Source organism: Sinohyriopsis cumingii, unplaced genomic scaffold (genome assembly GCF_028554795.1).
Source record: "Sinohyriopsis cumingii isolate HCF-2022 unplaced genomic scaffold, ASM2855479v2 utg000160l, whole genome shotgun sequence".
NCBI classification, from domain to species: Eukaryota; Metazoa; Mollusca; class Bivalvia; order Unionida; family Unionidae; genus Sinohyriopsis; species Sinohyriopsis cumingii.
This window is the reverse complement of record NW_028315873.1, coordinates 5,352,411-5,369,696: the sequence shown is the minus strand read 5'-3', so window position 1 is coordinate 5,369,696 and position 17,286 is coordinate 5,352,411. Positions and strand designations below refer to the sequence as shown.

The 17,286-nt window shown below is 35.9% G+C and overlaps 1 protein-coding gene across 2 annotated transcripts in view; it reads right to left on the bottom strand.

The window, feature by feature from the left end:
* The window catches only part of LOC149774672 (uncharacterized), a 76,843-nt gene that overhangs the window by 23,766 nt on the left and 35,791 nt on the right, over window positions 1-17,286 (bottom strand). For both annotated transcript variants that reach the window (XM_089944925.1, XM_089944926.1), the window contains exons 5-8: window positions 12,065-12,138; window positions 6,283-6,534; window positions 4,014-4,132; window positions 2,923-3,083 (exon numbers count right to left, since the gene is read on the bottom strand). In XM_089944925.1, coding sequence (XP_089801051.1) covers window positions 2,923-3,083; window positions 4,014-4,132; window positions 6,283-6,534; window positions 12,065-12,138 — 606 coding nt within the window. The remainder of the gene's footprint in view (window positions 1-2,922; window positions 3,084-4,013; window positions 4,133-6,282; window positions 6,535-12,064; window positions 12,139-17,286) is intronic.

Sequence of the window (17,286 nt, the reverse complement as noted above, 5' to 3'; positions counted from 1 at the left end):
CCCCTTGAGAGGGACCTAGCAGGGAACCATGTCCGGAACTAACCACATTGGAATCATCTGTGATCCTTCAGTCTTATTACATGTCCAGCATGACTTAAATAATATATGCCTGGTACTGAAGTGGAAATCATAAACATTGATCTAGTTCACATTCAGTGGAAGTTATACTTAACTGAAAAGTTGACAATTTCATACTTAAGTCAAAATTATTATAAAATTAGAAGAAAAGTGAAATAGAACCCCATATGCAAAAGGGTAGCTAATCACCAGAAAGGAAAATGGGTTTAAAATGAATGGCACACCATGCATGCACAGTGCAACAAACTCCTTGTTTCTATTAATAGAGTTTAAACTCCAAAAATGTAAGGACTCGGCTGATTATCACTCAATCAGTATGCAAAATAACATTATATTGTCAAAATATGACCTTAGAACATATTACAAGGAATATTTTCCATTTGTGAATATGCACTCATCTACCAAACACAGCATCCAAGGAAAACAGAGGCAGCATATTCAATATGAAGGCCATGTATTGATCCCTTTTGTTTAAAACTTGTTCATACTAACGGGAGGAAGGAATTATGAGCTTGGGTGAGGTGACATGCAAGTGCAAACAATGCATCAGTGACAGGTATTGTAATACCCATATTAACAAATCTTCACACAGCATGCTCTAGATAGAGGTGAGATGGAAGTGGTTCTTAACGGTGTGTGCTTTAGACCACTCGGCCACTCAGAGACCCTCATTAATGGTCAGCAAAATGTTACAGTGTCAACAATCTCTTGTTGAATCACAGAAAATATTATTCCAGTGTTTGAATTCTGTATAAATCTCGATAAATGTCCTTGTCCAAGAATTAATTTAAAGAACACTTTAGTATTTCCAGGGAAATTATTCACCTGAAATCCAATAGTTTGAAGAAAATAAAATCTCAGCCCAAACTGGTCACAACAACACAACTTAACGTGTCAAAAGTTGAAAGCCCACTGATTACTTCTATATGGAGCCCCATGTGGCAGAGTGGTCTAAAGTGCCCTCTGTTATGGATCACTGCCATCTCACCTCTGTCTGCGTGGGTTCCAGTCTCGGATTCGGCTAATGTGGGTGCGTGAGAAAGCTTGCTAGTAGCTTCTCGTGGGTCGGTGGTTCTTTCCGGGGTTTTCCTGGGTTCTTCCTCCACCATTAATACTGGCCGCCATGTATAGCTATCGTGTGCTGAAAGATGGTGTGAAACCCTACAACAACAACAACTACTTCTATACAAAACATTAGGTATAAGGCTAACTTAAGACATAAAACAGATTCCCGGATGGGGGTCAAGAGTTCCACCTTCCAGAGGAAATGGATGTTTATTACATGAAAATTATCATGTAGTCCAGGTATAACCTTGGCTCAGCTTAATAATTCTTCCTCTGAGAAAGAATATTAAAAAGGTTGTTTACCAAAGTTGACATTGATTTTGAAACAAGGTCAGGAACTAGGTCAGCATTAGATACAATGTCTCTATTATTAGTTTTTTGTGTCAAAAATATACAAACATCAATCAGGACTGAACTCTATTCTAGACAATATCAAAACCAGTAAACAAAGTTACATTACAATACCAAATAACAGAATTTAAAAAAATAAAAAATTAAAAAACAAAATAATTCAATTAAATATACATAAAAAATTACATATGCAAACAAGCTCACACACATATACAGCTGACATTAGATAACTACATCAGGTAAAGCAATACATTCACAAACGAGGTCAGACACAGACATGAAATAACTACATCAGATAAAGCAATACAGTCACAAATGAGGTCAGACACAGACATGAAATAACTACATCAGATAAAGCAATACATTCACAAACGAGGTCAGACACAGACACAGACATGAAATAACTACATCAGATAAAGCAATACAGTCACAAATGAGGTCAGATACAGACATGAAATAACTACATCAGATAAAGCAATACAGTCACAAATGAGGTCAGACACAGACATGAAATAACTACATCAGATAAAGCAATACATTCACAAACGAGGTCAGACACAGACACAGACATGAAATAACTACATCAGATAAAGCAATACATTCACAAACGAGGTCAGACACAGACACAGACATGAAATAACTACATCAGATAAAGCAATACAGTCACAAATGAGGTCAGACACAGACATGAAATAACTACATCAGATAAAGCAATACAGTCACAAATGAGGTCAGACACAGACACAGACATGAAATAACTACATCAGATAAAGCAATACAATCACAAACAAGGTCAGACACAGACATGAAATAACTACATCAGATAAAGCAATACATTCACAAACGAGGTCAGACACAGACACAGACATGAAATAACTACATCAGATAAAGCAATACATTCACAAATGAGGTCAGACACAGACATGAAATGACTACATCAGGTAAAGCAATACATTCACGAGGTCAGACACAGACATGAAATAATTACATCGAATTAAGCAATGCATTCACAAAGGAGGTAAGACACAGACACAGACATGAAATAACTACTTCAGATAAAGCAATACATTCACAAATGAGGTCAGACACAGACATGAAATAACTACTTCAGATAAAGCAATACATTCACAAACGAGGTCAGACACAGACATGAAATAACTACCTCAGATAATTAAAAGTATTACATTCACAAACGAGGTCAGACACAGACACAGACATGAAATAACAACATCCGATAAAGCAATTACAGATACAGCCAAAATGGCAGAAACAAAATTTATATTTTTCTCACTGATGTGATTAGCGAGGAAAAGTAAATTTATGAAATTATGTCTGAATCTGAACAAATTTGAAGGGACATAATTATATAATGTAGAGGAAGTCATGTTCTGAAAATGGTATACAATGTCAAAAATGTATTGTACATACCAATGAGCTCTGGGAACAGTTTTCCATTCTGGAACTCGAACCACTTGTCTGAGACAGATGGAGTATTTCTGAGGACAAACATCTCTGCCGTGATGAGTGACTTGAGGGCATTAATCATCCATTGTGGGTCTAACACAATCTTGTCTTTCAATAATTCTGTACTGTAAACAGTATAAAGTGTATTAACAACACTGATTTCCAAAACAATAGTATTTATGCTGCAAACTTGAGTACACTGTACACATAACGAAACGGATTTTAAAACACTGCTTTTGCTGTACTCATGACACTGATTTCCGAACTGTACTGTTTTGCTGTAAATGTGTATAAACTGTACTTATAACACTGATTTCCAAACAATGCTGTTTTGATACACTTTTATAAACTGTACTCATAACCTGATTTAAGATGTTATCTACTTGTTTCATGGAAGATGAAAGCTTCTATGATGTATTTATTCAATCTAACAGGAAAGGATATCTCCGAAAATAGATACCACTTTGCAATCATCTGAACCATATAAATCATATTACATAAAGGATCACTGACATATTATAGCCTTCACCATGAATGGGTGTCCAATCTAAAGCACAGTACATAAAGGATTGCTGACAGGTTATAGCCTCCACCATGAATGGGTGTCCAATAATTAGAAACATCACTGATGACAGTATTATAATGACATTTGCTTGGTCCAAAATATTTGTTCTCTATGAAAGAAGTTTAATTTAATTTTTAATTTATATGCAATTAAAATGACACTAACATTAAACTGATTATCCAGAATGATAGCATTATTAGTACTTAGTCCACTTAGATCATGTCATTTGTCTGGAACTTTACAAGCAACAGTAATCAACTTTTATAAGTATGTCTCTTGTCCCTAATCATATTCAAACCTCTAATTCGGGTACTTACCACATTAGCCTTGGTTAAAAATATATGTTCTGACAAAAGTATAGTTCTAACAACAAAAATGATATATAATGTATATTCAATGTAATGTGGGTCAATAACTTTCACCACAGGTAGCTATTAAAACCATTACTGATATGAGCAAATAGGATACACAGAGCCAATACCAATCTCACCTGAAGTAGAGGATTGTACCAACTTCATGTTGGAATCTAAGAAACAAATCCAGCTCATCTGTGGATATCTGAACACCTCCTGCCTGGTTTATCTTTACCAACAGTCTTCGAGGAATCACCTGTAGACATAAAAAATATATTTAGTCTGATGGGATTTTATTATTTCAATACTTTCTTTTTCTTTGTAGGAAGCTCATTTTACTGTTGTGATCTTAGATGATATATACAGTATACTCTTTTTATGAGCAACAGACCAACTTCAACCACTATACTTTACAGACTCCGAGGATTCAACTGTAGACATAAAAAATATATTTAGTGCAATAGGATTTTTTGGGGCTATTTCAATACTTCCTTTTTCTTTGTAGGAAGCTCATTTTACTGTTGTGACCTTCATCCACTTACATCATATATACAGTATACTCTTTTGATGTGCAACAGACCAACTTCAACCACTACACATTACGTTATAAAAATGACTACATAAAAGAATTAAAATCACGTGTACAGGTGATACATGGAAAGCAGGTAATATAGGCCATAGAAAAGGACATAACTGGTACATGATCACTATATTATAGTACTGGACAATGAAACAAGCTGATTCATGCTGAATGGATCACAGCTGCTCACACAAAAATATGTGAAGGTAAGACATAATCATCATTACCTTGAGAAAGCTTGACCCGATTAATTAAACATTTTTGGATTATATAACCGACAAATGTTTGTTTGTACCAACAGACTTAAATGACATGATGCTCATTCAGCTTCTTTTTCTTTCTTCTTTTCAATCATCAGTGAAGTGTGAGCTTTCATACTCTGCTGTAATTAGTGTCTATATATAGTCTTTCAATAAAAATAATGCTTCAAGCAATAGTATTTTGCAGGTCAACTCTTCTTTTTTATTAAAAATGAAGGGATAAAATATACATAATGTGAAAGATCAATAATCTTTATTGAAAATAAAGCAATAATTCTAGGGCTTAAATACCAAATGTAAGTTTCAAAACTGTACCAAAAGCAGTGAACCTATCTGAAACCAGTATTCTGACATCCCCTATCAGTGTCAACAGAGATGAACCAAGTGGGAAATCATACCTCATATATCTGGTATCACTCATCATATGACATTAAAATGGTGTTTTGATGAGTAATAATCCAGCTTGCATTTATGATGCCATCATATACATAATGTCTGCTATTTTTCTATTTGGTATAATATTATAAGTTATGTGATATATTATGCTTACAAACATTTCTGTCTTTACACTGAATCCTTTGGTGCAAACAAATTTTAAATGGTTTGAGAGAAACTAGAAAAGCACAGAAAAATGATAATGAAACGGACTCAACATTCAGAACCAAATATGATACACTTTTATATGTTATTGTACAATGTTTTCTTAATTATAAAAAGGGTGTAATATCTCCTTACATCTATTTAATATTCAATTTCTGAAAGAGCTTGCTGCCAAGTTAAATTTTGGGAAACAATTTACAGAAAGATCTATTAGAAGTATTTTGCCTCTGATACATATCACAAAGAATTATTTTTAATTCATTGCTAATCAGCAATGTGAGTTAAAAATATTTTTGTTATTATAAAATCATGAAATTCATCTGCTCTCTACTTTGATTTACATCTTGCCTTTGGATTCTGGGGTTATGTTTTAGTTTATGTTTATGGCACAGGTTGATGTATACCAATTACAAAATTTGAATCCTGTGGGTACCAGTATGTTTTATTTTACATTAAAAGCACAGGTTCATATATATCAATAATGACATTTGGATCCGGGGGGTATATTTTATTTTACATTAAAAGCACAGGTTCATATATATGAATTATGACATTTGGATCCTGGAAGGATGTATTATTTTATGTTTTTAACATAGGTTGATATATCTAATTTATGACAACTGGATCCTGGAGGTATGTATTATTTATGTATATAACATGGGTTCATGCATAACAATTATGAAATTTGGATCCTGGGGGTATGTTTTATTTTATGTTTATACCACAGACTGATATATGCCAATTATGTCATTTGTATTCTTGGGGTATATTTTATTTTATGTTTATACCACATGTACATACATATGAATTATGATATTTTGAAGATATGTAACTTTCAAACACTTTAACATATACTGTAACATTGACAATTCTAACAAAGCTGCTGGCATAGATGTAACTATACTTTATTATTCACTGACAAGACAAGAAAAGCTGTAAATATTTCAGTTGTGCTTGTAAATGTACCTTAAGCCCTTCAGTTCTGAAGTTCATCAATGCTTGCTCCAGGGGGAGCCACCGTGCAGGTATCTCCTCCCCCCAATATGGCTGTCGAGTTGCAACTTCTACAATTTTCTTCTTTAAATCCTTCAGTTTCCTGTCAACGACAGTGTTGTCAATGGCAAAGTCCTCTTCAACCAAATGAAACCTGGAAGGCTTGTCCTTAAGATGAGAACGGAATTCTCTGAAGTAGTTTTCACAGATTTCATGACGATAATCCTAGAAATGGATGAACACTTTATGATAAGTGAGGAAAAATCAGTCTTTTTTAAATAGACTGATATACTTCAAACTTTGCACAAATAACAATTGCCTTTTAAACTTTTAATACATTACATAATACATGCTATTAAATAACATTTTCTTATCTCTTTAAAATATGATTCGTGTGCTTCATAAAGTACCTAAAACAACAGAAAAATTGCCTCTCAGAAGACTGCATTTCACTTTAAACTTCAAGCTATACTGCTACGGATGTGGCAACAGAAGGGGAAATATAGGTAACATAGGGGTAATAGTAACCTTGTTACAGTAATGATTTTAAGGTATGTAATTTCAAACATAATTTTAAATGCATCCTAGTTGTAATGTTTTTCAAACCATCATATGTAAGACACACTGATCTATTGTTGTTAGTAGCATATATATTTTACTAAGTTGTACTATTGTACAAAAAGAAAACTGTAGTGAATGACAATGTACAATCAATCCATGACAAATAGGTCACTTTGAATTGATTCACGGTCCTACCAAGGCTCCAAAATCGATCCAGTTGGCTAATGTGAGTTGGAGTTTTTCTTGTCTTGCATCAGTTTTACTCACACTACAATGCTTAAAAGTATTTTCATCTAATCAGACACATCTTGAAAAAGCTGTTTTCCGTTCCTCAACCAACACTCAAAAATACAAGTGGATGCACGATATATTTTAAGTTATTGCTCAGATGAACCCAAGCATAAAGTTTGAAGGCAAAAGGATTCTTGTATTAAACATAAGAGGTGATAAGTTATTGAGTTATTTATCAACCAGGTGTACACTTAAAACAATTGGTGCTGAAACATAAATGAGATATGTCATGAGATGAGTGCTTACAAAGTGCCCACCCAACCCACTCTGAAAGTAATGTTACAAAGCTATATAAACCTAAAATAGATCTGTCATGAGTTAATTTCTTACAGTGTCCACCCAACCCATGCTAGAAGTAATGTTACAAGGCTATATAAACCTAAAATAGATCTGTCATGAGATGGGTGCTTAGAGTATCCACACAACTCAACCTGAAAGTAATGTTACAAAGCTATATAAACCTAAAATAGATCTGTCATGAGTTTAGTGCTTACAGAATATCCACCCAGGGGCCCCGAGTGGCCGAGTGGTCTAAAGCGCTCACCATTCCGGATCACTGCCATCTCACCTCTGTCTGTGTGGGTTCGAGTCCAAGGCTCGGCTAACGTGGGTAAGTGGGAAAGCCTGCCAGTAGCTTCTCGTGGGTCGGTGGTTCTTCCCTGGGTTTTCCAGGGTTCTTCCTCCACCAGTTATACTGGCAGCCATGTATGGCCAATCTTGTGCTGAAAAATGGCGTTAAACCCTAGAACAACAATATCCACCCAACCCACCCTGAAAGTAATGTTACAAGGCTATATAAGCCTAAAATAGATCTGTCATGAGTTTAGTGCTTACTGTCTCCACCGAACCCACCCTGAAAGTAATGTTACAATGATATATAAACCTAAAATAGATCTTTCAGGAGATGAGTGCTTACAGTGTCCACCCAACCCACCCTGGAAGTAATGTTACAAGGCTATATAAACCTAAAATAGATCTGTCTTGAGATGAGTGTTTAGAGTATCCACCCAATCGACCCTGAAAGCAATGTTACAAAGCTATATAAACCTAAAATAGATCTGTCATGAGTTTAGTGCTTACAGAATATCCACCCAACCCACCCTGAAAGTAATGTTACAAGGCTACATAAGCCTAAAATAGATCTGTCATGAGATGAGTGCTGTGTCCATCCAACCCACTCTGAAAATAAGGTTACAAAGCTATATAAACCTAAAACAGATCTCTCATGAGTTGAGTGCTTACAGTGTCCACCAAACCCACCCTGAAAGTAATGTTACAAAGCTATATAAACCTAAAATAGATCTGTCAGGAGATGAGTGCTTACAGTGTCCACCCAACCCACTCTGAAAGTAATGTTACAAAGCTATATAAACCTAAAATAGATCTGTCATGAGATGAGTGCTTACAGAGTGTCCACCCAACCCACTCTGAAAGTAATGTTACAAGGCTATATAAACCTAAAATAGATCTGTCATGAGATGAGTGCATACAGTGTCCACCAAACCCACCCTCTGTCCTCAAAGTCAATATACTTGGTCCTTACTCAAAGTGAAGAAATTACTTTTATTTGCTTAATCAGTGAACTTCAACTGTGACTCATAATCAATAGGATTATTTCTTAGACCAAATGCAAGCTATCCACAAAGTTTGTAACTATAGCTGGTGCAAAATTCAAGTTCTTTTATGTATATGGATTGTATTCTTTGAGACACAGTAGTATTGAACAGTGACCTTTTAACTCCTACATTGAGAGGATTCTATCTCACTGCAGGTGCAAACCAATCCCATATTAACTTGTGATAGTAGAAAACCTGAGGTATTGTGCAGAAACCTTTTCTCCTCTTTCAGTCAGTGATCTTGATATGTGACCTTTCAGAAATGAAATCAATACCAATTTGTCTTACTCATCCACATATACAAATACATGCACCTATTGGATAACTTGATTTATTGTGTACAGACAAAACTCTAACAAACTGAGGGACAGACATAACAGCAAAATCAAAGATGGAACCCATCTCAAAGAAAAACTGGAACATTTTCCAAGCAATATTCTATGCATCCTCCAATTTCTGAAATATATTCTAGAAAAAAAAACCTCATTTTTGTTATCTTTTTGTTCAAACTAGTTCTATTTGAAACGATAAGTTTACTTATTGGTCAAATTCAATGATGTCCATAAATTTTCCTCTTTCAATGAATTTAAATTCCAGAAAAACCATGAAATTATTTCAAAAGATCTTGACTCTGAAAGACATTAGTAGAAGCAGCAACAAAATGCACAAAGCGATGAAACCATGAAAAATTCCCACATACATGGTCAACTTCTGGTATACGGTACGTTGTTTTGATACTTTCTTTCTGACTCAAATTATATCCAGGAAACAAAATTCTGCTTTTTAAATAAATGGAAAATGTCTGCCAGAAATTTTAACAAAAAGATGAACATTGGGCTGCATTAAGAAACCAGATCTCCGACTAAAACTGGAAAAGGTCCATCTCTGCATAGTACATTCAGCCTTATAATGGGTATACAGCAAAAGTCCATCAAAGGGACAAATGATCTACTCGGCAAAACGAATGCTACAGATAGCCAAAAGAGCAATTGCCGATTTACATGTATTAATAGCAACTATATCAATATCGTCCATTACTCAAATAAACAACGGCCAATATATTTGTATTTACAGGAACTACATGATATTCAAGCAGCATTGCATCACACTGTGTTGACATTGCTGTGTACATACCAGCATGTTATACACTGTGTTGACATCATTACTCATTGTGTTGACATTGCTGTGTACATATCAGCATTGTTATACATTGTGTTGACATCATTACTCAGTGTGTCGACATTGCTGTGTACACTTTAGCATTGTTACACATTGTGCTAACATTGTTGTGTACATTTTAACATTGTCACACATTGCACTGACATTGCTGTAAAAATTCCAGCATTGTTATACATTGTGTTGACATCATTACACATTGTGTTGACATTGCTGTGTACATTTAAGCATAGTTACAAATTGTGTTGAAATTGCTGTGTACATGTATTAATAGCAACTATATCAATGTCGTCCATTACTCAAATAAACAACGGCCAATATATTTGTATTTACAGGAACTACATGATATTCAAGCAGCATTGCATCACACTGTGTTGACATTGCTGTGTACAAACCAGCATGTTATACACTGTGTTGACATCATTACTCATTGTGTTGACATTGCTGTGTACATATCAGCATTGTTATACATTGTGTTGACATCATTACTCATTGTGTTGACATTGCTGTGTACATATCAGCATTGTTATACATTGTGTTGACATCATTACTCATTGTGTCGACATTGCTGTGTACACTTTAGCATTGTTACACATTGTGCTAACATTGTTGTGTACATTTTAACATTGTCACACATTGCATAACATTGATGTGAACATTCCAGCATTGTTATACATTGTGCTGACATTGTTACACATTGTGTTGACATTGCTGTGTACATATCAGCATTGTTATACATTGTGTTGACATCGTTACTCATTGTGTTGACATTGCTGTGTATATTTCAGCATTGTTGCACATTGTGCTAACATTGTTGTGTACATTTTAGCATTGTTACACATTGCACTGACATTGCTGTAAAAATTCCAGCATTGTTATACATTGTGTTGACATCATTACACATTGTGTTGACATTGCTGTGTACATTTAAGCATAGTTACAAATTGTGTTGAAATTGCTGTGTACATTTTAGCATTGTTACACAATGCATTGACATTGCTGTGAACATTTTGGTATTGTAAGACACTGTGCAGACATTTCCATGTACACTTCAGCATTGTTACATATTTTACTGGCATTGTTGTGTCCATTTCAGCACTAGTACACATTGTTTTAGCATTGCTGCATACATTTCAGCAGTTTTACACAATGTGTAGACACTGATGTGTACATTGCAGCATTGTTACACATTGTTTTGACATTGCTGTATACATTTTAGCATCTTATGTGTGTTGACATTGCTGTGTACATTTCAACATTTTCACACAGTATGTTGACATTTTGCTGTGGCCATTTCAGCATTGTTACACATTGTTTTGACATTGCATTGTACATTTCAGCATCACATGCCAGTAACAGGAAGACATCATTTGGATGAAGGAAAACTATTAAAGAAGCTGCAGATTTAAAGCTTGCTGAACCAAGTCAGGTATACCACTAATTCTGTGCAGTGAAGGTACACTGGTAATTCTGTAAATTATACAAAAAAGTTATGTACATCACTAATTATGTGCAGTGTACAACCAAATAACACATGAACATAGCTAATTATCTACAGTGTACAACCAAGAAAGGTACTTTGCTAATTCTGTACAGTGTACAACAAAATAAAGTACATCACTAATAATGTACAGTGCACAACCAAGTAAGGTGCATCACTAATTCTGTGCAGTGCACTTCCAAATCAGGTACATCCCTAAATCGGAGCAGTGTACAACCATGTACAGTGCATCGATAATTTTGGCAAAGTGAGGAATGCCAACAATAGTACTGGATATAGTTGCATTTCCCTTTTGCATAATTACCAGGTGTTCAGTAAAGCATGCAACTTGATTATATATGGTGTTGAATCTAGCAGAGATTAAAAGCAGATATATGTATGTATATCCAAATACTTTGACTGCACTAAATATCCATATCTGGCCATAAAATGGCAAGAACCTGATAAAGGAAACAAAGCTGATAAGTATTTTATGGAATTATTTTGGTCAAGCAAGACAGATTTGCTCTCAAATAAATCTGTAAAAAGTCAAACCTGTCCCACAATTCGGACTGGTTTTGAAAGCCATTTAACAGATGCAATAAATATGCATTTGTTTCTAGAATTATACCTCAGTTTGAGGTTCATTCAATCTTGTCTTTGCAACAACTTGCGTCTGACCTTTCACTGTGCTGGCTTTCGCACCTGGAAAATAAAGAAATAATAGTATTATCTCTCTAACCTGTTGATTAATATTAAACTAGTATGTCTTGAACTAAATAAATAAAAATCTCCATATTATCACCACAGATATTAAATGAAATTAACAATGACATAATCTTTGTAAGCAGCACTCCTCTCTATTATATGACACTAAATGCAGCCCAAGCTGTGTTCAAGTAGTTTAATGGATTTGGAGACTTGGTGAATGCAGTTCAAGCTATGTTCATGTAGGTTAATGGATTTGGAGACTTGGTAAATGCAGTCCAAGCTGTGTTCGTGTAGGTTAATGGATTTGGAGACTTGGTGAATGCAGTCCAAGATGTGTTCATGTAGGTTAATGGATTTGGAGACTTGGTAAATGCAGTCCAAGCTGTGTTCGTGTAGGTTAATGGATTTGGAGACTTGGTGAATGCAGTCCAAGATGTGTTCATGTAGGTTAATGGATTTGGAGACTTGGTGAATGCAGTCCAAACTGTGTTCATGTAGGGTAATGGATTTGGAGACTGGGGTATCCTTATTTTAGATAAACCTAAGGTGTTCTTTTGGGGGGTAAAACACTTGATGTATCAATGTACCAATACTCTTTTTGTACAAATACCCAATACCCATATTGACACAGAAGGTGAAAAATTGATGCAATCGATACAAAATTATCCTTATCCTATACAAGTTTTTTAATCTTCAGCAATCATTAATAGTTAATGGTTGTGCACCTTTTCATTCTTTAATCGTAGATTTCGCCTTTGACAGCTGTCACAGGTATATGCACTAGTTTCTGTCAGATTAAAAAAATTTAAAAATATTGACGACACACTTGTCTTCGCAAAATGAACACAAGGTAACTAAAGGATTGGGTATCAAATATGCACCCCCACCAATTTCATGATAATTACATCAGCATCAGCCACTGATAACATGCATCAACATAACAGATACATTCCAGTCACTTTTCCCTTTTCTTAGCCTTACTTTGCTAGTAAGTAATTCAGTCTGTTTGGCTTTTGTTAGTTTACTTTGCCAGGAATGATGATGCAAGCAAACATTTAATAAGGGATTGAGTTTCAATACACATCTTGATTTTCAATTTAATCAAATGCAATAAAGTAATAACATAAATTGCAACTACAGCATGAATATGGATAAATCTATAATCTTTGCCACTACATGTAATATGATTTATTTACTCACCTTGTACATGTAACTTAACTGAGAGGTCAGCTTAGGACAGGATCAGGAGATTTGCAGAAATTGGTTAGAAGTTTTGACTTAAAAAAAGGTGGATATTGTCAATATTTTTAGTATGCAAATGGACAGAAATGACAGCTATTGAACAAATTCAGTTTTTCTGTATTAAAATATGCACAGCATCTCCTCACATCGGTCCTTTTCACAGTAACTTGTTACTTTTCTTACTGTCCTTATACTGTGTCAGTGGCGTACTAAGACTAAAGGGCACCTGGGACCAATTATGATGGCCCAATGGGCCAGAAATTGAGGCCCAAAGGGCTGGGTGAGTATGGGGGGACAGTGATCACTCCCGCCAGCTAATTTTGGAAGATCTTCTTGCAACTGACTTTAAAGAATGACAGAATGGATAATCATGTCCTCTGAGAGTGACTCCAACAGGTGAAACAAGAGAAATTTCTGTTTCCATTACTGAATTTGTGTGTGATATATTGTTTATAGAGTTTAATGCTTTAGCATTAATTATTATAACTTGTCCCACAGCAGATCTGTGTTAATTTGTTTTACCCAATTGGCACTGTCAGTTACTGATCACATATATCATTTTGAAAAGAGCTGTTCCAAATTTGTTCCCCCTGTGCATTTGAAATTCTTTATAGATCATTTGATAACCATTTTTATATTGCTTTGTTTTTATTTTGGATCTGATTTTGATACCATGTTTTCATTTTTCACAGTGAATAAGCTAGAGTTATTAGATCATTGTTTACCATAGACTTGAAGAAACAATAACTACAAACAAGAATTAAATTTAACATAGTTCACTGCATGACACACCATGAGTGCAGCCTTCATATTCAAACCAAGTAGACAAAGATGCAAAGCAATCAGAGTATTTCAATCATATTTGAGGAACAAGTCTGGGTTACACATTTGCAATGCAAACAGAGTGGGTCACACACTGGCAAAGTAAGGCTAATAAAAGGCCAAAAAAGACTCGATAATACACTAGAGAAAATAATTATCTTTATCAAATGTAAAGATGGCTGGCATCACATTCCCAGATTTCTTAAACTTCTGGACAGGATCAATCAGATCTGAATGCTTTTAATGTCTTGCTTTATTTAAAGTCTATATCATATATGGACACAACCTCATGCAATGGAAAGGATGGACTATATGGTCTATATGGACCTGACTTCTTCCAATGAAAGGGGCAAACTATAAGGAAATGACTTCTTGCAATCTAAGGGATAGACTTATATGGACCTGACTTCTTGCAATGGAAGGGAGAGACTCTATGGACCTGACTTCTTGCAATGGAAGGGATAGACTATATGGACCTGACTTCTTGCAATGGAAGGGAGAGACTATATGGACCTGACGTCTTGAATTGGAAGGGATAGACTATATAGACCTGACTTCTTGCAATGGAAAGGATGGATTATATGGTCTACATGGACCTGACTTCTAGCAGCAGGGGGGGCGAATCGGACATTTTGTCCAATCGTTATTTGGCTTAATTGTTACTTTCTGCACTCAGCGGATCCGGTGTCGTCGGCGCCCGGTAAAAAAAAAGACGACGTCGTCGTCGGGGGGTCGTCCAATCGTCATTTGGTTTAATTAATACCTTCTGCGCGCCGATCCCAGCGTCGTCAGCGTCCGGTAAGCACATCGACGACCGCGTCGATGTCATCGCCCCCCCTGCTGCTATGATCTTACAAACAGAGTGATCACTAACTCCTCCTCTTGCAGATCAATTAGGTTATTTGACTGATCGGTAATTCTAAAATTAATTCTCGTTAAAAACCGATCATGGCATCGCATATAGACCGGATTAATCGGACTCTCAACGATTAAAAATCCCGGAGGGGCTGTTGGTGAAAACGAATAAAGGATATACCCCTGTTGAGCTTGATTTGATTGCTTGGTATCCACCTGGTAACTCCCTTCGATAACATCACACACTAGATTAATCACTATCACCGATGCAATATTTACGTTGTATGGAGCAATATGCCTACCATCATCTCCGTTATCGTGTTTGAGGATATGAGTTGATGGACCGAGAAAATCATTAAGAGACTTTCTTAGTTCTGGCGCGTTGTATCCTGGAAACTTGAAATTGGGTAAATCGGCTTCTGCGATATTATACTCGGTTAGGAATTTTTGTTTATTATCATCGCTGCTATCGGATACTGTTTTAACGATTCGTTCATTGATATATTCCATGTCTGATATAAGTTGATTTAACACCTCAACGTGTTTTCGTTCTTTTGTTTCCCGTAGCTGTTCTAGTTGTAATTGGTAATAATGATTAATCTCGGCAAACATATCAGTGATATCATTTAAACTAACTCTGGCCGCGGCGGACAATTTAGGAGTTTGCTTATACGGAAAATGCCATTGCATGTTATTCCTGTCTTGAAATACAAACCTGCTGGGTAATAACGCGCCTTTTATGATAGACAAATCAATTCGATAAGTGGGATTAATCTCATGATACGATTGCTTGTCCGCGGCGATTTCATGAGGTGGATTCTTAGGCCATCCTAGTATGGTTCTTATTGAACTGTTGTAAATATCAACCATATACCCCGGTGTGCTTATTTCAATCGTCGACGATAACGTCGGTTCATGAACCATAATAGCTATTTTTGATTCTTTTCTGTGATCGATTTTATCCTGCGTTGAAATTCTTTATTGATTTGTTCTATTTGGTATGACCCAGTTGGTATTGTAACCTCATTCCAGTCTGGGGTCCCATCGGGCTTATTTGTCCATGCAAAAACCAGCGAGTTATTAGGTTGTTGTCCGTTAAATGCGTCCGCTCGGATATTAGGCCAACTGTGATATACTCGCAATTTTGCCAGCGCTATTTCCTTCACTGGAACCGGTGATGGAAAGTTCACACTGAATTCGGGTTTCGTTGACGTTATCGATATCATATTTGTTTGTACCGGAGTGGTATTCTCCGCGATCCGCTGAAGTAATTGAAACCCTTCGGGGTTCAGCGACATTATTATTATTCGTTGTTTTTAGTGTCTAATTTCGACAACCAGGTGGTTCCGGCTTCCAGTTGAAAATCCTCGATTTTTGACATCGCGGAGCTATACAACTGGACCATCGTGGAGAATTCAACATCGGATATGAACAAATTATCAATCGATAACGAGATCAACCCGGATAATTTCGAGTACGCGTCGGATACTATTTGATGTTTTACTGTGTACTCGTCGAGTTTTTTCTGAAAACACGATGATATCTTTTTAGTGATTGCGTTGGCGACTCCAGCAATTGTTGTCATTGCGGAGACAGCGATTGGAACAGCGATCGGGGCTATCGTGGTCACCGTGGATAAAATAACACCGGTACCGGCTACTATACCCGACACCGAGTACACGACCGCGTCGATGGTGGTTATTTTTCTGCGGTACTTTTTTTATTTTTACGCGGTATTGTTCGGAAAGCGTTTTCAAATTCGCGGAGAATTCTTTTGCGGTATCGAATCGATATTGATGTGACGTCGGTGATACCTCTGATTCAATTACCCTGGTGGTCATTTTTATTTTAAAAGAGCTAGTGTTTTTAATTAATTAGATTCGCTACAAATTCCACATACCATGTGATGTTTGCCCCGGCTAAATTTCCATCAACGGCATAAATTTTAAACTGTTCAGTTGCGTTCCTGTCTATAATTGTTGATATTGTATTGTTAAACCCGGATGAACTCGACGATAATATATTAAACTGCATCATTGAAACCAGTGTCAATCGATAAATGCCCTTAACAGTTGCGGTGATATTTACTGTATTCTGTGTAGGAGTCCAATCGAATGATCCATGCCGAATTGTGTATACTGTGTTGATGGTGTTCTCATGAGGGATTTTTATTTTTTCGAATTGCTCTGCTACTCTCGGTAGTCCGTCTTTAATCGCTTCAAC